We start from the raw sequence: 19,310 nt of genomic DNA, 5'->3' as shown, positions 1-19,310 counted from the left end.
GTCAAATCTGAAGCTAAATTTCCAGCACAGATCAGTCTGATTCAATTCTTCAGCAGAATACGTTTCTCATCATGTATGCAAATGGTAAAAACAGGAAGCAAAAACAATACAGCTTGGCACTACAAAAATTTATTTTACAGAGAGCATTGGGGCAATAGCATTACAGGAAACACCAATTTCCGTCCACGCACTTCAAGGAAGCAGATTGGAACATATGTATAAACCATTTTGGATCTTCCCAAAGCAAATTGAAATGAGATTTTTCTTATACAACAAGCACATAACCTCACAAACTAAAAGTAGCTCCAGGTTATAACAGAAAGGAGTCCGGTGCTCCGTTTATGACAAACTAGGAATGCTTTTAGTCAGTGACTTGGGACCCTAACAATTATTCTACCCGTCCAACAATTGGGTTTGCGGTACTTCCTCTTCATTGACTTCAGTAACATGTTTTGGGTGCAGAAAGCTTGGCTGGTTGGTCGAAGCGAGGAGTCTTGCCCACATCCTGTCGGTAATCACAACCTTGTTTTGCTTCTCATTGACACGCTGCCCATAAACAATTAAGAAAATATAAGTCCCTATAGTAGGTCCTGGCCTCATGCTGTGAGATGAGCAACTTCTTATAAAAGATAGTGAAAAAACGATTTCCTCTGATTCTCAGATTCAGAGTGTTAGTAACTGATTACACGAATTAGGGTCAAAATGAGTGTTGATTTTACCAAAAAAATGGCAGATATACAGAGTGATTATCTAAGAACACAGGATTCCATACCGTGAAAGGAATATAAGCATGTCTGCCATTGACAGGCCCAACCGTGAAGCCTGTATATCCAGCCATTGCTCCATGAACTGCACTTTGAGCAAGAAGAGTGCAGTAGACATTGTCAGAAGCATTGCCTGGAATTGCCCGGATCATGTATGTAGGATCTGCAAGATTAATTAGTTCAATTAGATACCCATTTGAAAGTAAAGCACCCTCCCCAAAACCCACTAGGGAGGTAGGGGAGGCTAAACTTGAGGCCACTAACCTATATATTTAAGATTAATGACCATCTTACGCTGTCTTCCAAAATGATCCTACAAGAAAAGAAACAGAAGACTGTTAATAGCGAAAAAGAAATTTATATTTGACAGCATATTATATAAAATGTCAACATGAGAATAAGTGAAACTGTTCTCAAATTGGAGGATAATAAAATGACATCTCTTGTTGTGATCAGATGGTTGAACCAAAAGATCACCCTGCAGAGAGCCTAAATCAATTACTTGCTATGTCATATGATGAAAGAATACGACTCGGTAAAAGGTCAACCACCTCTTAAGCATTTCACTGTTACTAATTTAAATGAATCTGGCACCATACTCTGCAGCAGCTCAGGTTAGCATACAAAGCAAAGTTTTATAGAACATTGCTTTAAATGGTACAGAAGATAAAGCATGGCTATGTATAAGGGATATAGAGAAACAGTAATATGGATCTGCTGATACAGCAATTTTTCACAAGGCAGAATACAACACAGCATGATAAGACAATAACTATCCACTTTTAAATGTATCTTGGCTATTGTTTAATGTTTAAATAGTTTGTAGATGGTGAAATTTCTAGATGAAACGAGCAGAGGGTGTGGTGTGTGCTATTATTTCTTTTAATAAATCCATACTTGGAAATAAGCCAAAAATTTTCTTTCAATGATGACATAATAACTTAATCATGTACACCAAAATGTTAAATATTTTATACACAATCTAATGTAGACATAGATAAGATAAGACGTGTGTGTCAGCACAAAACACACTTGTATGAGAGTAAAACCATTTTTTTTTTAAATACTAGCCCCTTTACAAGAGATACCTTGATCCTCTGAGATATCCATAGCCCAACATCTTGGAGTAGCTTGTTCCCGGAAGCATCTTCCAAGTTCATGGATTGCAGGCTCTCTGAAAGAAGATCCTGTCCTGCTCCCTCTGCCATCACAATAACCATATGCCCATTTTCTTTAAGCCGTTTTTCGATATATTCAAAAAGACCATTCTTTCCTTCAAGATAGAAGGGAGACTCAGGAATCAAGCAACAGTCCACATCACGGCTGGCAAGAGTAGCATACTGAGCAATGAAACCTGCATCAGGGATCCTGTTAGATTGAAAAAGAACCGAAAAGATGGAAATGATAATTTTGACAAAGATGAAAGAGCTACATCAATTACATTAAGTTCACAAGTGTGGAGCTTTAAAGCATACAAGAAGAGTAAACACACAGAGCTTACCACTGTAGCGTCCCATTAGTTTTACAACACCAATACCATTCTCAATACTTCCAGCTTCAACATGGGCTGCATTAATGGCACGTTGGGCTTCCTCAACCGCGGTATCAAAACCAAAGGACCTGTCAATAACCTGAATCAATGAAAGGTCCCATAAGTTATTTGACGAGTAAATACAGTAAAAAGGACACGTAAAACTTAGATTCATTAAATACAGTTCATTGTTGTAAAAGAAGTACCGGTATGTCATTATCTATGGTTTTTGGAATTCCAGCCACTGCAACTTTGAGTCCACGGCGTCTAATTTCCTGCACAATTGGAAAGTTAAATGCTTGAATAACTAAGACACCTGAAACAATGGTGGGCTAAGCATGGGTATAAGTCAGGTCAGGTCAGGTCACCCACTCACAATAACATTAATGCACTCTATGCTGACCATTTTATTCGTGTGTATAAAAATGTTACCTGACCCATTTAGTAAGCTGGTCATACAGCTCAAATGCAAAATCAACCCACATCAACGTGGAGCAAACACATACAACCTCTCATCTTCATAATTGTTTCAGAGTTCATAATATATTAACTAAATGGGCACACTATTTATGAAGCTCAAGAATAAGATTTTTTTTTTTTTAATCTTCAAAGATAAAATGCTCAAGAATAAGAAAATTAAGATAACCTTTTCCATCATAGTTAAAGTTTTGAAAAACTCCTAAAGATATAATCAATTATGACTAATTTCTTGATATTCATCTTGTCCCTTACAGTTTCTAATTATAGCACAACAACCTGTCAGGAAAGGATGAGCGGGTCAGCTTGACTCGACCCATATAAATGGGTCACAAGATTGCAAGCCAATCCCTTCAACAACCATGGCAGATTCATAGGTTGGGGTGAAGGGGAGGGAGTTGGCCACATCCCTCTAACTGAGGAGCCCCAGATATCAAAGTCAACATCTCCACAAATTGAGAACGGGGGGTATTACATTGTAAAATTGATTCGACCCAAGATCTCCCGTTCCATCCAATTTAATAAATAAAATTACCTCGTAAATGACAGCTGCTCCTTTTTGAGTTCCATCTCCTCCAATTATATAAACCTGGACATGTAAAAGCAATAATAAACCATAGGAGTTTATTGATTGATATGAAAATCATGGTGTAAAATTAGTTGGAATAAAGCAACCCTTTCCACACCTGATTAATTCCACGATCCTGAATGCTGTCAACTATCTTCGAGGTATCATGGCCCCCTCGCGATGTCCCAAGGATGGTACCACCGCGTTTATGGATATCATCGACAACCTTGGGTGTTAAAGTAATGGTATTTCGAGCATAGAAGCCCCTGTATCCTCCCTAAATACACAGCAAACAGAAGTTTTTGGTGAGACACTGAATCACCAAGTGAGTCTCAAACATGAAGGAGAACATTATGCCTTAAAATATCAGAACTTCATCCACAAGACTTGTATTACAAGGTTCAGCCACCTTCAAGATCTTAGCATCTGCCATGGCTTTGAAATGGACACCGCGTACCACACACCTTGTAAGAGATAATACATGATGTAAACGATGCAACTTGTACTCAGGTATGATATTACGCACAGGTATATGTCTTGGTGTCATACTTGTACACTTTCCATAAATTTTGTGTTTTCAATAATTTAAATGCAACAAACATCTTATACCCTGAACTTATATCAGGTCCTGCACAGGGGATGCAAAGACCCATGGCACAACGAGTTGATGATATTGAAAACCTATATCACCAAATTGTGTGGGTAAACCTAGATAATTTTTTAATCCTATATTTTTTTATCAGTAATTTTTGTTAATCCTATATAACCAATTTGTGCTGGTCCATGTAAAGAAAAAAATAAATAATAAAAAATGGGACCTATTCCAAGCTTGAATGTTTCTAATGAAGTTTCTTGGGATGACCCTGTCCTGCATCCGCATGGCATATTCTCGAAATTCAACAATATAAAAGCTATAGAACACCCACAAACATGGCACCTGTGCCCTAAAACAAATCACAATATAAAGATGTTACACCCAGAAAAAAAAAAAAAGAGTTACCACACAAAAAAGAAATATCATACAACCTGGCCTACTTAAATTTGAGAGTAATGCATCAACATACTATAAACAAATGCGAAAGATATTTTTCTTTACAGGTAATAAAGAAGTTTTAAACAAATGTGAAAGATATTAGTATAAGAATCTCTTACAAATTTTTCCCCATCAATAAGTAATAGTAGTGTCTTCTAAGTTTCTTCAAGCTTTAAGCACATGCTACCAGTAGTTTTAAAAAACCAAAGCCAATATAATCAGCTCTCAATTATAGCAAAGATTAACTTTTGCTGCATTCGAACATGATTAGAACCACAAATCCTTATGTTGTTGGGTGCGTCTGCTAGCATTATTGTCAAATGAGATAGATACATTCTATATATATTACATTTGGATAACAGTAGTATGCAACTCTTTTCTCTTTCACTGGTAAATTAGACATTCATCCAGTAGACTATGAACCTACGTCCTCGCACTTGAATAACTTTATGGGAAGAGTAAGTGCAATTTGAGCACTAGGAAGCTTATTGATTTTTTTTTTTTTTTTTTGATAATTTTAAGATATGAAAAACAATCATGTTCATCGAACTCACAATAGTTAAATCTAATCTCGTTATTATCATTTTCTCAAGCAGGAAGGGGGAAGGGTGAAGTGGCCTAGATTAACTTAGATTGACATATGCAACTTCTATTATGAAAGCTAATAGCAACATATGAACACACATGCAAGGCAAAGAAAGAATCACAATAATAACTTAAATTTTTCTCACACATCATTAGTTGGTACAATTACTCACATCGATCCCGAGGATTCTAGTAACACCGTACATGTGATAAAGACCACAAACAATTTCCCTGATCACAGTGTTGAGTCCGGGGCAAAGACCACCGCATGTGACAATACACGCATGCACTTCTTCTGATTCAAAATAGACCTGAGCGGCATAAAATTCCATGTTACTTGCAGGGACATGACTTTAAATCACTACAACAGGATTCAGACATGATGAGAAGCAATACCTTTTGGCGAGGGCCTGCACGCCGAAAGTGTATCCCTCTTGGGCTAGTCTTGTGAACAACAACCTGTGAATGAGTAAAACCAGCAATTTTTAAGCAATCGTGTCACAAAGAAATAAAACGAACTTGCTTTTGAAAATTGTGTACACAGAGTTGTCACTGGCAACATCAATCGTGTGCCAATCTCTCTCAAGCAAGTGGAAATGTAGGGAGTCATTTTGTTAAAGAGCACGCCTTTGATCAGGTTTGCTATCCAATTAAAGCCCAAAGTTTCACGGACGCATGGAATACCAAGTTCTCAAACAGATAAATACAGTATTTTGCATTCACCCACCTAAACACCTAAATATAGGTATTTATATACATACATATTTATATATATATATATATATATATTTATATGCATACACGCGCGTAAATAACATCTGTGAATGTAATCATGTTAAGAGAGCAGAATGAACCTTCTCAGCAACGGTGTCATCCAAATTAACAAAATACTGCCTGAAAAGTGAAAACAAAGAGAAAGCCTGGTAAAGATCCTCATATCACAAAAACAAAAAGACTCATCAACCTCAAAAGGGAAAAATCATGATAAAACTTCTTTTAACTTACTTAACCACCGAGTAAGCAGGATTGACTTGCAACGGATTCGGATAAGTCTGCCATATAACCCACCACCCATGAGAAGAAAATATAACTGACAAAAAAAATATCTAAGGACTAAAAAAGTGATTTTTTTTTTTTTTTAGGTAATGGAACATGTAGGGGCTAATATTGAAACGGGGTTGGCCATTGCTAAATACTGAAAAATCTTCATAAGAGTATCGGGAAAACAATAGCAGTTTGGCTGATAAACAAACGATATTGATCCACCAATGCCGCTCAGTTCGTAGAACCAAATTTAAACTTGAATAAATGACTTCAAAAAAAAGAAGAAGACTTTAGAGAAAGAGAGAGAGAGATACAGGAAGATCTGGGATGTAATCGGTGAGGTGAGGGACATCTTGGAGCACGTAACCAGCGTCTCCATTAACGATTTTCATCTGCAAATTCTCAGAGCTCCCCATCCCGTCAAGGAAACTCTGTGAGTTAATACAGAACGGGAACCAAACAGCGCGTCAAGGAAACTCTGCGAGTAACTCAGAAAACAAACAACATCTGTGGGCGCGCTCGCAGTTGCTCACTTGTTGCTCTAGAGCTGAGAGGGGTACGATTGTAAAATCGGAGAAAACGTCGGTGTATTTGGTTAAATGGAGGCAGCGAGATCAGGACGCGGGTCGATTTGTGTCACTCGACTTTGACGGTCGAGATGCGCGGTTCTAGTGAGCTTAGTGAGAGATATGTCGTAGCTGATAGTGACTGATATTCGATGTGTGAGAAAACAAGCGGCGGGGGTAATACTGGCTACTGTTGTAATACTGTAAGTGGGACGTGGTTTCCGAGCTCCGATCCGATGGACGGCCTGCAAAAACGTGAACTCCACCCTAAATTTATTTACCATATTTATCTTTCTCCTAATTAAAATAAATGTTTAAAAAAACAACTCACTAGTGGACTATTTAAAATATATATATTTTTGTTTCTTGTCTAGACAAGATTTAATAATTTTGCTTACATTAAAAAGAAAAGAACTGATAATAAAAATTTAATTCTTTACGTGTTTGTTATCTATTGATATATTAAAAATTTAAAAATTAAATTAAAAAAAATGAATCTTATGAAATATATTTTTTTAACAATATAAGTAACACTACTAACGAAAACTGTTTACTACATTTTGTAAAATATAAAAAGAACATTTATAAGTTTTTTAACCAAAAAAAACTTTAAAAAAACATTAATAAGTTGGAGGATACTTGTCATTCAAGTAGAATTTAAATGGGATCGCTAAGGTGATAGTTCAGTTAGTACGAGCTAGTATTTTATGGTTTTGAGGCCAGAAGTTCAAGTCAAGATATCAGTTGAAATCACTTGTAGTAATAAAACTTGACCTTTGAGTCATGAGATGGGTTTAAAACCAACTGGATACTTTGGAGGTGTTGTGATGACAAACTTGCCTTTGGGGCAGTAGCTATGGCTCAAACCAGACATTCCATAGTAGGGAGGGGCTCCCATGGTCATGCCCAAGGATGATTGATACGCTAGTCGTCCTTGCCTCCCATTTCCTTAAAAAAAAAAAAAAAGAGATTTTTATCTTCTCTTCGGGCAATTCTTCTCTCATCTAAAAATTAAATATCTTATTTTTTCCGCCCAGAGGAGGGTGGAACTTTGGCTCCTTTCCCCTTCTATCTTGTCTACTGCTTTTCAATCCTTTTTTTTTCAATTTTTTTTTCCATAGCAAGGAGAAGCGTTGATCTGCTGCTTTTCAGCCCCCACGATTGCCACGCGCCCCATTGCTGGACTCCCTTACCTCCGATCTTTCAAACGGCAGAAGCAGAATATTAAATGGAGCGACACCTGCTTCACACGTGCGACTCAACCAGTGCACGAGATCCACTCGACGCCTTACCAGAGAGTACTTGTTGCTGTCATGCACAACATTTTCGAGGCTAGGGACCTCAGATCCTACCAATCTCCACTTTTCTAGAGTGGCGCGTGGTCTTCACGTGCCTTCACAGTCCTTGGCGTTCATCTTCTGGCGATTCGACGCAACTCCTGTTTGCTATCTTCCTATGTTTCTGCTTCTCATAACCAATAATTGCATAAAAGTTGTAGTAGAAGTCTCCTGCAGCCAGTTCGGACCAACGAAATGCAGCACAACTCACTTTACTGTGATTCTCAGTCATAGTACTATAGTCCATTTATCATACTGTATCAAAACTATTTCAAGCAACTTTCCTTGTGAGAAATAGGTGTATGTCAAGTCATTAACCTCATATATTTATTTTCTTTCTTTTTTTTTTTCCTTGTTTTTGTTTTTGTTTTTTTGTATTTGTATTTGCTAGTTTGGAAGAAATGTTGAGGTCTTTCACCTTATTGACTATTATTGTATCTTGTAATTGTTAAATGGATAGTACTACAAGGATCGATATTTAACCGAAGTAAGTGTATCGATGAGCGCAAATGTATTTTTTTATTTTAATAATTTTTTACACAGTTTTAAATATTTTTAAAAAATAAAAATAATTAATTGATTAATATTCACTTCCTTAATCATTGAGTAAAAAAAAAAATTCAATCGGTCACTTTTATCTATTCAACTAGTATTTTTATTGTTAAATATATCTCAAAAGTGATTGCATATAAAATTTTTATTACTTATTTAGAAAAAAAAAGAATTTAACTATCACTTTGACTATTTTTTATATAGAAAAATATTATATATTAATTACTATTTACTCATATATTTTATATTTATAATTTTTTTATAGGATATAAATGTATTTTTTATAAAATGTAATGTGGTAAATGGTGGGTGAGTAAAAAAAATTTTATTTTTATACGAGTTGGCTGTCAATAGGAACAAAAGCCGCCGGCCGACAAAAACACCGAATAAAGGCTCAATCCGGAGAGCACTTTAAAGGCGGTCGCTAATTACCGATCTCTCTCTCTCTCTCTCTCTCTCTCTCCGTGTAAATTCTGAGACTTCAAAACTTTCTGAGAACAACGGAATAATGGGAATCCCATCGGAATTGAGGGACATATGGGCGAAGAAAAGACAAAGCTTCTTAATTGCTTCTCCTGTTGAAGACCGGAAGATCCTCAAAGCCAGACATTGCACAAATGGTTCTGCCCTTTTTTATTTTGTTTCAATTTCATTTTTATTTTCTTGTTATTAGTTTAGTAATTCTCTCTTTGGCTGCCGAGAACCGGAATTTCTATATTATTGGACGAGTTTTATGCTCTGTCTTGTTATGCTGATGATCTGATTAATTGTTTAATTACCGATTGAAAGTATCGATTTTGTTGGTAATAGTTTCCTTTATTCTACTTTTTTCGTTCAAATGCTTATGCTCGGTTTGCTTCCCGAGAGATGATGGAAAAAGAAACGGAAATTAAGATCTAATCTCTGGAAACTCGGTATCAGCTTGTTTGGTTCTATTCAGCCTTTGTTTTGTTCTCTATTCAAAGTAATCGAGATTATAAAGCTCTGAAATCCTAATGTCAGATGCGTTGAGTTGGCTTTATGACCTTTTTGGTTGCTTGGAAAAAAGCTTGCAACAGAAATTAATTAAGGTCTTTTTTGTTACTTTGATATTTATCTTTTGGGACCAGAGAATCCAGAAAAAAGTATAATCGAAATTAGTTTGATACAATCGATGGATTAATTTAAAGCAAATATCTAAAATTGATGGGTTATTGATACCTTTCTACTCAACCAAATTTCTACAGTAACTGCAAAACTTAAGAATGAAAACAATCACACACCCACGCTTCTGGTTTTTGCGAGGAAACCAGCCTCCAGAGATCAAGAAGTGATTTATTTCAAGATTGCCTAGTACAAGAATCTAATTCCCTTTTTATTACATTTCTCTTAGCTGACTAAAGATCAATCAGTTAAGCCCAAGCCAATATAACTGTCCACTTAAACTGTCCAATGTAATCGGCCAATGATAGTAAAGGAAACACGTATACCATTAACCCTTTCTGACTATTGAGGCCATCTCTCAGTCAACAAGGTCGTTACAGTTTTCACAAAACCAGTTAAAGAGGGTCAATTCCCTGTCATTGGCTTGGCTGGTGAATTCAGTCGGAAATGCCTCTGGGCCAGTGGCCTGCGTCCTTTTGTGTATCTGTGTGTTCCTGTAAGAAAAATTAAGCCAGCTGTTCTAAGTTTAGTTGGAGGCAATCTCGCTGTTCTTGGGTCCTAATCAATCAAAAATTTTGAAATCCAAAATTTCAAATTCTTTTTGTATTCCCTTAAGTTTTCATCAGCAACTATGTAGAGCCTTGGTATTTATGATCATTTATTGTTTTACATTTGAGTATTGGTACATGACTTGCATCTTTTGGCATATATGCATAATTTGCAGAAGGTGTTCGTGCTGGCTTCAAGGCAGCTTCCATTGCAGGTGTTGTCAGTGCTGTGCCTACGGTATGTATCCATGCTTTTACTCTTTTTGGGATTCATATTAGAAATATCATGCTTGCCTTTTTATTTATTTATTTATTTTTATGTCTTAACTTCTTGTTAGAGGTAATAATTCTTTGAAATCGAGCTTATTTGCACACCTTTATCCGCAAAGATTTTTGCATGTATTAAACAATTACCGCGAGATGTTTTGATTTTTTAATTGGCAAGAGCTACTTTGTATAAATTTTATTAGCTTTCCTAGCATGGAGGCAGATAAAATTTATAATGCACTTCATAGGTTATGTGGTGGGAACTAATTTAAGTTTGGGAAACTAATTGAAGAACATGACAAATCAACTGCACATTAACTATCCCACTTTACTTTTCATGCAATTATAATATATCGAACTTTTATTTTTTTGGAAAAAAAAGCAATAAGAGTTTAATTTATTATGATAATGATAACAGTGAGAGTGCTGATGACATCGATGGTAAAGACTGGTTGATTACAAAGATGTGCATATGCTGAGAAATAATAGTTGAAAGATGCCTTGGTTCCTGTATACTTAACATATTCTACTCTGGAGTCTGTACCATGCGTGCAGAGCATGGTTTTTCCCATTCTTTTCCTGATGTTTCTTGTTCATGCCCTTAGTTGGTTGCAGTTCGTGTGATTCCTTGGGCAAAGGCAAACCTCAATTATACTGCTCAGGCACTCATTATATCTGCTGGTATGCTCATGACAACAAATTTTCTAAGAACTTTATTGTGCAAAAGTAGTTTCTTTATAAGTAAATCTTTACAAAAGAAATTCTTGAAATGAGTATTGTTTGTTGACTTGTAACATCTCTCTCTCACTCACACGCACGCAGAAGCACTTCCCCCTCCCCCACCACCTTCCCAAAAAAATCTCCCCTCCTCTAGTTTTTCTCGGTTTATATATTTTGTTTTGCTAATGTACATGTAATTGAATGCCCCGAACATATCTCCTCACTTTCAAACTAGGAAGGTTCTGAAACATAATAGTCCTAACAGCATAACTTTATGATTGGTGAACAGCATCAATTGCAGCGTACTTCATCACTGCCGATAAAACAATATTAGCGTGTGCAAGAAGAAATTCCCAGCTTGAAGACGCCTTGAGACACCAGAGATGATGCAGTCCAACTCTCAAGTTTTAGTGATTCGTCCACAAGCAAATGTTTTGTATTGATATATCATGCTGCAGCCAGGTAAGATGTGCACATCCTTTTTCGTTTTGGGTATCTCTCAATATTCTCAGCTCGACGGTGGTTGTTTACTACTTTGAAATAGCTTTGTGTGACTCGTACTATCCGAATTCGATATGGAACTACTGACGATTTTTATTGAATTCCAAGAGTTGTTGTAAAATGGGACCCAACTTGGCATCGAGCAGTGTATTTCCTCTTCTATAGCGAACCATTTTGAGTAAGAGCACTTGGACCCATCTCTTTGTCCATTGTTAAGAAAAAACACGACATAATAATGTTAAACGTGTTTTTCTCTCTGATGAGTAATGTTACATTCAATTGTAGAGTACGCAAACGCTATACAGTCGTTTTAAAAAATAATAGAGTTTACTATTAAAAAATTAATTTTTTTTTATGTAAGTTTCGTATTGATTTACTTTTTTCAAAACTCTTGTATAACATTTGTACATTCACGACTGTAACTATTATTTCTCATGTCACATCCACCTGTTTATTTAAATCATGATATGTAAATGAATTTCGGAAAATAAAAAGGAAAACTCGAGGTGAAATTTATTTCAAATCTGATTCAATGAGTATAAACAGACTTGTTCTCGCCTTTTTAGCTGAGAGCTCATTTAATGTTTCTCCTGAGAGAAAAATAATTGAGAAAAAAGGAAACCAGCAACACGTCGCCAACACTTGAAACTGTCTAGCATATATGGTTCATGAAACGAAGCTCAGAACGCATACCGGTAGATGGCATCGGCAACGCCATCCTCATCGTTGCTGCCACCAATTACATTGGCCACAGCTTTCGTCTTCTCTGATCCATTACTAAGAGCAACGCCCAATGAAGCCAGCTCAAGCATCTCAACGTCATTTTCTCCATCGCCAATAGCCATTACCTACATGGTTCATTGATTAGAATCGTTCAGGGTGTCGGGTTTTAATTGGCCCGTCTCCAAATAATAAAAAATATGTCAAACTTAAATTACAGTATCCTCCAAACGTACGGAACGATGCTCTTAGGAATAGGATCATTACATAATACACCGAACATCTGCTTTATCGAGTCTAATGGAGGCCATGCTGCACTTCATGGTGTGAAAATGCAGATCGAGGGGCATTAATCAAGTAAAAGAAAAAATCTACGAAATAATAAATAATTTTTTTTTTTCTAAGTTTTTTTTTTTTTTTTTTTTTGGGGGGTGGTCCTCGAGCTTCGGCTCTGCTCAAACGGTGTTACAGTTGGATTAAACACCCTTTTCGTTCCAAGGATTTTGATGGTCAGAGAGAATGGATGGAGTTTTCCTTAAAAATGTGAACATGATTGGAGAACATATATAATCGTGAAATGTACATACCTCTTCTGCAGTGATACCCAAATGATCAAGCAGAATTTTTACTCCACTCCCTTTTGAAGTTCCATGCGGAACAATTTCAAGCATGTCTGGCACAGCTTGGACAACAGTGGCACGATCTCTTGTTGCTTCTGTCCAGTATGGCCGCAAAGTAGTAGCCACTCCCACAGGAGTGTCTAAGAAGATCATTTTCTGTGAATCCAAAAGATACGTGCATAACAAGGAGTTATTATTTTGAACACCAAAAGTGATTTTCTCCCTTCTAAAGTTTAGTACGCCTGGATGCTGCCTAATCATGTATATACGGGTAATACACATCGGACCACATTCATATGAGTAAGGACGGTGCTCCTAAAGAACAAGATTTTTGGCTGGTTGGTTAGCTCAAGAGCAAGTAGGATAAATTGCAAAGGTAAACTAAGGCCATTAAAGGTTTTTTTTTTTAATTAACTAAGGCCTTCAAAAGTTTTTCTCCAAAGAAAAGAAAAGAAAGTGTATGTTTGAATCACAAGACATTTGGAGCAGACTTGGGTCACTACTTTTTCTTATTATTATTAATGTTGAGAGGAAAAGCCCAATGCATATATAACTTGCACATTTAAGGGATGTGCTTATAATAATATAATGTGCATGCATAAGCTTTTGAAAGGATTGCAATGAAACTAAAAGATAAGCATATTTCCGTGAATTCACACCAAAGAAAATAGGCAGTCAAGAGGGAGGGAGGGAGGGAGTATTCATTCAAGGGCGTACCTGTATGTCGGCTGCAGCCAAGAGATGCTCAACTGATGGCATGATCTCCGCCTGTTAAGGTTTTTCTGGTAAATTATACAAATTAAGAAGCCTTTACCCAACAAACATAACATAGTATTAACAAGTCTATGAGGTACCTTTGGCTCATGATATATAGTGTGCAGTGAGTCAACGAGTGAGTGATCAAATAGGGTTAAGCATCGATCTTTGGTGAATGCGATGAGAGGAATTTTATTCTCCCAGGAGTAAAGACAAGCCTGCAAATTTGAGTGACGTAAATCTTTGCTCTATGCAAAATGGAAAAAAAAATCCTCCAATAAAGCAATAATATCTTCCATGCTTGTTAAGGTATATAGTTTTCAAATTTTTATTAACGAGTGGCGGATTTTGAGGGAGTCTTGCACAAGAAGAGCCTTACTCCTAGAGGCGCTAGCGCACTACGACTAGCAGCAGCCCCTTTCTTATTATTAGTAAGATGGGTTTGGAACTCTAATTATTAGAGAAAGGGGAAAGGGGATTCCCTTTGCCAAGGAGAGAATCAGTCTTAATTTTACATGGTGTTACGCAGAAGGGCTCTACTCATAACTCATAATATAATGAGATTTTAGGATTTAAGTTCTTCCAATTGGAACTTGAGGGAATATATTTACAAAAATCTATTTCAGCCTTCATAATCTATCAAACTTACATATAATAAATTCTGCTATTCTTTTAGTTGTGTTATTCAGTAAGATAGCATGGGGTAATGGGGTACGAGGGATATTACCTCCCTGCAGACATCTGGATCTAAATTCCTTCTAAAAACTTCCCGACCTTGTCGACCATAAACAAGCAAACCCTAGAATCAAGCATATTGTTATGAATATACTTAAAATATACATGTAAAAAGTAACTTTTTATTTTTATTTTTATCGGTACATGTAAAAAGTAACTTTGGGCGTACAAATGCCCAAATTAAAAAAATGAGCAATAAGAGCTCTCTGAACCAAAGACTAAGCAAGTCTCTGCCCAGAGATGCAACTCATTTTCTTACATATTCAACTTCTAGATATGGAGTAACTTTAATGAAAATAAGCAAGATGCCGAAATATGAGAGAACGAAGGCAAAGAGATAAACCTGTAAGAAAACCCCGGGAGAAAATTCTGAAACAACACCATCTTTTCCGGATAAATCTACCATTTTTAAAATGCTTATCACAGCTGGACGGGCCTGTACCCAAAAATTTAATAAAAACTGATGGTCACACAGACAAGCAGTGTTATCCAACACACAAGAAAAAAATATAATAATAAATAATGCAGCAGCATCAACTAAACACAAAACGATTCAAGTAAACAGATCGAGATAGATACAGACAATGTATTTTCCAAGTAGGGAATGATATTCAAATACACTTCCATTATAATGTTGTGATAGTTAATGAAGTTAGAATGCTCTTACTTTTCCAGTGGCTATCACCACTTTTACACCCCTTGACACAGCCTCTTTCAGGGCCTTGACATTTGCTGATGAAATTTGACTTCTGCTGTTTAGCAGTGTACCTTGCATATGAAAAAGAAAGATGTTATAAGCTACAAACAGGATCCAAAACACCCATGTACCCAGTACTTTAAGCATCATCTCACCATCCATATCACAGAAGATATAGTTGAACTTCGGTTTATAAAATCGAAGACTGCCTTCTTTCTTCCTGTCTTTTAACAATCCGACTGTAAGATGATCTCAGAGTAAACTTATATATAGCATGTTATAGCTTCAAAATGTATATCAAATATATACATCCGACAATAGATAAAGAGTGAAATCACCATCTGTATATTCGTTATGAGAGTTTGCATTTGTTTCAGCATCATATGCACTCTGAATTAATCCTTTCCCCTTCCACCCGAGACTCTTCAAAAGGCGTTCCTCTTCCTTTTCCATTTCTGCTTCAGCCTCTTCACTGATCTCATGATCAAATCCCAAAAGATGTAACAGCCCATGCACCTGCAGGATTGTTAAGTGGCTATAGTTCTCAGGCTGCGTGCTTTATGTATTTATACACAAGTTAAAATTCCTTTTCAAAATTTTGAGGGCAGGGAAATGGACAAGTGTAATGCCCAAATACGTGGCCTTCATATCATGGGCTACTACCAGCTGAAAAACACAAAATATTCCATACGTCCTCTCAATTCTTTTTTTTTTTTTTTGATAGTAGGTGCGTCCTCTCAATTCTTTTGATTTTTCTAAGTACACACCGTACAAGAAATTTATGATCCAGATATTGGATTTAACAAAGCCTTCAAGATAAAGGGGAAAAAGAACGTATTCTCTTCACATTCTTCCCATTCAACTTAGTGTCAAAATGAATAGATCAGTCGGCAAGTATGGTAGGATGGACAGGTAAGGTGGGCTTTGTCCCAACCTGTCCAGATCAACAGATTAGAAAGCATTAATTTGCAATTCCCATTCCAGCCCCATGAACATGTTGATTTCAACAATTTTTTTTGATAAGTAATAATTTTATTCAAAGAAATAGGCATAAGTCCAAGTACACAGGACGTATACAAAGGAAACATCTACAACTTCCGGAAAAAAAAGAAAAAAAGAAACTGACATCAGAAAACTAAAACAGATGCAGAAAATTATCTGCCATTACAAAAGCTTTAGCTCAAGAACTCAAAGTACTCAAGAAAAAATCCCTAAGATCTCCCAATGAGCGTTCTTTATCTTCGAAGCATCTCCCATTTCTTTCAAGCCATATGCACCACATAAGACAAGGAGGAATCATCTTCCAAACTCTCGCCGCCTTCTTACAGCCCTTCAAACCCTTCCGCCCTACCAATAAATCCACCACTTCTCTAGGCATTACCCAATGTAATCCTGTCCAACTCAAAACCTCATTCCACAAGAATCTTGACACTTCGCAGTGCAGAAAAAGGCGATTTACAGATTCTCCTTCCCTTTTACACATGACACACCAATCAGCAATAAACAGATCTCTCCTTCTAAGATTATCAGTAGTCAATACTTTGCCCAAAGAAGCCACCCGACAGAAAAAAGCAACCTTAGAGGGAACTTTCACTTTCCATATACTTTTCCAAAGAAAAACACAACTACTATGGCTTGACAAAATTCTGTAATAAGTAGAAACTGAAAACTTAGCATTTCCAGCAGGAATCCACACCATACTATCCTCTCTTTCTAGCACCAACTTTGAACTATAGAGTTTTACCAGCAGAGCCTTAACTTCATCCACTTCCCAGTCATTAACGTCCCTTTTAAAAATGATATTCCATTCAACCTTGTTGTTACTACTGCAGTAAGAATCATAAATAGATGCATTATGATCCCTAGCAATTCTGAAAAGGGTAGGAAATTCCAGCTTGAGAGCAGTATCCCCACACCACAGATCATGCCAAAAGAGAATCCTCTTTCCATCTCCCACCTTCAATCTGAAATTATTGGAGAAGGAATCCCAATCTCATATTACGGCAGTTTACATAATAGTATTGGGTAACATTGCGAATGGCCACATAACTCTAATTAACCTTAAACAAATGCATATGAGCCCAACCTCTAACTGTGGAATGTTACAACTGGGTAGAATAGAGTTGCTTTTTGTTACCAATGCAATACAACTTTCATTTGACTGGTGAAAGCAATTACAGAAGTCCAGGTTACCTTCCACTCATATTCCCAGCAATTTGATTCTAGCCAAATCGATATATCCTTTTTTAAGAGACCAGGGAAAACGCATGCGTATTATTTTAAACAATTAAGTATGAAAGGGAGAGCCATGACATGATGTAAACAATTAAGTATGAAAGGGAGAGCCATGACATGACTCATCTAAAAATAATCACAAGAGAATGGAGATCATGCCATCAAAACACATAATTTTGAGAAAATAAAAAATATAATTAAAATGTTCGTAGACAAACCATGAGGATGCGTATCTCATCAAGAAGAGTATGCCCCCTTTCCTCAGCTTGTCTGGCAGCTGTCTCAACAGAAATTACAATGTCACCTAACATAAGCTGCAATAATGAGAATAAGTCAACTGTTTTATCATTAAAGATAAAGCCTTCAGTTAATGGCTTCAAGTTCTTACAATTGGAAGCTTAAGTTCAGGGGCATGTTGTGACATGGAGAGAACATCAGTGGGATGATCCTCATCCCTCCATTCTTTGTTGAGTTTGCAAATGAACTCATCATTGCAAAGAAGCAGAGACAACTCTACATTTTGAAATCCACCAACATCACTTATAGCAGTATCCCTTGTTCTATATGCAGAATCTTTTAAGCCATCAAATGCTAATTTCATTGCCATTGGAACATTTAAACGAAGCATTTCTGCAATACTCTGCAGCATGTACAAAAAAAGACAGATGGAAGAATCAAATCATCAATCAAAAAGGAGGAACTTCCCCCATCCCCATTGAAGGGGAAAAATCATACTAAACTTGTCTGACATATTCCATAACTCATGTGCAGTGGAATACTTATAAATGCTACTTAGAAGAAACCAAGTTCCACCCAACTTCAAACTTAAGACCAGGCAAGCAAGTCTACGATTTATGTTCTTAATGCAAAGGAGATAAAAACTCGACCAAAGAAAAAGAAAATAGGAGTAATCCTGAAAGACAGAGAAACAGATCATTCCACATATATTTGACGGTAGTAACCAACAACTCGGGATTGTTACATGATGCTTAGTAAAGTGTTTGTACATATCTCAACAACCAGGAAAAAGAAAAGTGAAATTTCGTAGCAATTTCACCTCCTCCGCACCCTTTAGTGGATAAAAAATAAACCTAGTGCAGCATGTTATATAAATAGCTTACGGATTCCCTTTTAATAGCGCAGGCTCTCACATGGCAACAACATATATTTTCTTAGGCATTCATTCATAAATCTTACCGAAGAGGGAGCCATTTTCATGACCAAACCTCCAAATGGAAATATTTTCACGTGAATTTAAGACAGGCGCGCAGACACTAACGCATTCCGTAATAAACCTAAATGCCTTGAAATTAGAAGGCTTCCAGCGATACATAATGCGAAGGTAATACAAAGAGGTGAATACCAGAATTTCAGCATCGTCGGGCAAATCTTCTTCGATGCAAATACTGACATTGAGCTCCAATTCTTTCTCCTTGCTCTTCGAAGGCAGCCTCCTAACCTTCCGATACTCTCTCTGAGCTGCCCAAACCCTTCCCAGCGGCCTCAAACCCCTCCCATCTTCTCTGCAGAGAGAGTCGAACCCCCGACCGGAAAGCGAAGATTTCAGAGACGGAGAGACATGTAGACTATTCGTATTGATAAGAAAGCCTGATTGCGCGGAGACACGGATGGAGTTAATGGTCTTGGGAGCGGGGCTGAGAGGGAGCGGAGTGGGGCGCGAGAGGACACGCGCCATGGAAGGAGACCTCGAAGAGAGAAGTGGAGGTGGGTGGAGGTTGCGGAGGAGAGGGGAGAGGCGTGGAAGCATAAAGAGGAGGCTTAGAGGAAGGAGGAATGTCAGCTTGAGCTCGGGTTGCTTTGGTTTTGTTGGGCAGTCACTGTGACAACGACATGAACGATCTCTCGCAAGTCTACAACTCCGCAATAGCCTTACAAGGTTTTTAGGGCTCT

General features: G+C 37.0%; 3 protein-coding genes across 3 annotated transcripts; 1 reads left to right on the top strand and 2 right to left on the bottom strand.

Annotated features, from left to right (window-relative positions):
• Window positions 1-93: 93 nt before the first annotated feature.
• On the bottom strand, window positions 94-6,697 carry LOC109003738 (ATP-dependent 6-phosphofructokinase 3-like). Its single transcript, XM_018982013.2, has 13 exons — window positions 6,317-6,697; window positions 5,964-6,010; window positions 5,813-5,852; window positions 5,355-5,417; window positions 5,132-5,269; window positions 3,459-3,617; window positions 3,308-3,361; window positions 2,502-2,570; window positions 2,266-2,395; window positions 1,853-2,118; window positions 1,029-1,077; window positions 773-927; window positions 94-546 (listed from the first exon to the last, which is right to left on the bottom strand). Exons 1-13 carry the CDS (start codon window positions 6,416-6,418, stop codon window positions 394-396), a joined length of 1,425 nt encoding a protein of 474 aa, XP_018837558.1. The 5' UTR covers window positions 6,419-6,697; the 3' UTR covers window positions 94-393.
• Window positions 6,698-8,754: 2,057 nt separating this feature from the next.
• Window positions 8,755-11,805, top strand: LOC109003740 (early nodulin-93-like). Its single transcript, XM_018982015.2, has 4 exons — window positions 8,755-9,077; window positions 10,325-10,386; window positions 11,021-11,096; window positions 11,425-11,805. The coding sequence occupies exons 1-4, from the start codon at window positions 8,966-8,968 to the stop codon at window positions 11,520-11,522; spliced, it is 348 nt and encodes a 115-aa protein (XP_018837560.1). The 5' UTR covers window positions 8,755-8,965; the 3' UTR covers window positions 11,523-11,805.
• A 319-nt stretch (window positions 11,806-12,124) lies between these two features.
• Window positions 12,125-19,305, bottom strand: LOC109003736 (endoribonuclease YBEY, chloroplastic). The gene is made up of 12 exons (XM_018982011.2): window positions 18,763-19,305; window positions 17,788-18,039; window positions 17,618-17,713; window positions 15,503-15,680; window positions 15,320-15,403; window positions 15,135-15,235; window positions 14,811-14,903; window positions 14,460-14,531; window positions 13,831-13,950; window positions 13,694-13,744; window positions 12,944-13,132; window positions 12,125-12,484 (listed from the first exon to the last, which is right to left on the bottom strand). Exons 1-12 carry the CDS (start codon window positions 19,165-19,167, stop codon window positions 12,317-12,319), a joined length of 1,809 nt encoding a protein of 602 aa, XP_018837556.1. The 5' UTR covers window positions 19,168-19,305; the 3' UTR covers window positions 12,125-12,316.
• Between the last annotated feature and the right edge of the window lie 5 nt (window positions 19,306-19,310).

Source organism: Juglans regia, chromosome 8, assembly GCF_001411555.2.
Source record: "Juglans regia cultivar Chandler chromosome 8, Walnut 2.0, whole genome shotgun sequence".
NCBI classification, from domain to species: domain Eukaryota; kingdom Viridiplantae; phylum Streptophyta; class Magnoliopsida; order Fagales; family Juglandaceae; genus Juglans; species Juglans regia.
Note: the sequence above shows the minus strand (reverse complement) of the source record. Positions and strands in the feature narration are given on the sequence as shown.

Excerpts from the sequence above, each read along its gene's own strand:
- LOC109003738 (XM_018982013.2), bottom strand. The coding sequence starts at position 6,418 with ATGGGGAGCTCTGAGAATTTGCAGATGAAAATCGTTAATGGAGACGCT. Across the intron at positions 5,270-5,354 it reads GTGCAGGCCCTCGCCAAAAG|GTCTATTTTGAATCAGAAGA; the intron begins GTATTGCTTCTC and ends TATGCCGCTCAG. Across the intron at positions 547-772 it reads ATGCTTATATTCCTTTCACG|CGTGTCAATGAGAAGCAAAA; the intron begins GTATGGAATCCT and ends GTTTATGGGCAG.
- LOC109003740 (XM_018982015.2), top strand. The coding sequence starts at position 8,966 with ATGGGAATCCCATCGGAATTGAGGGACATATGGGCGAAGAAAAGACAA. Across the intron at positions 9,078-10,324 it reads AGCCAGACATTGCACAAATG|AAGGTGTTCGTGCTGGCTTC; the intron begins GTTCTGCCCTTT and ends CATAATTTGCAG. Across the intron at positions 11,097-11,424 it reads GGCACTCATTATATCTGCTG|CATCAATTGCAGCGTACTTC; the intron begins GTATGCTCATGA and ends ATTGGTGAACAG.
- LOC109003736 (XM_018982011.2), bottom strand. The coding sequence starts at position 19,167 with ATGCTTCCACGCCTCTCCCCTCTCCTCCGCAACCTCCACCCACCTCCA. Across the intron at positions 15,681-17,617 it reads ATGAGATACGCATCCTCATG|GTGCATGGGCTGTTACATCT; the intron begins GTTTGTCTACGA and ends ACAATCCTGCAG. Across the intron at positions 15,236-15,319 it reads TATCTTCTGTGATATGGATG|GTACACTGCTAAACAGCAGA; the intron begins GTGAGATGATGC and ends TTCATATGCAAG.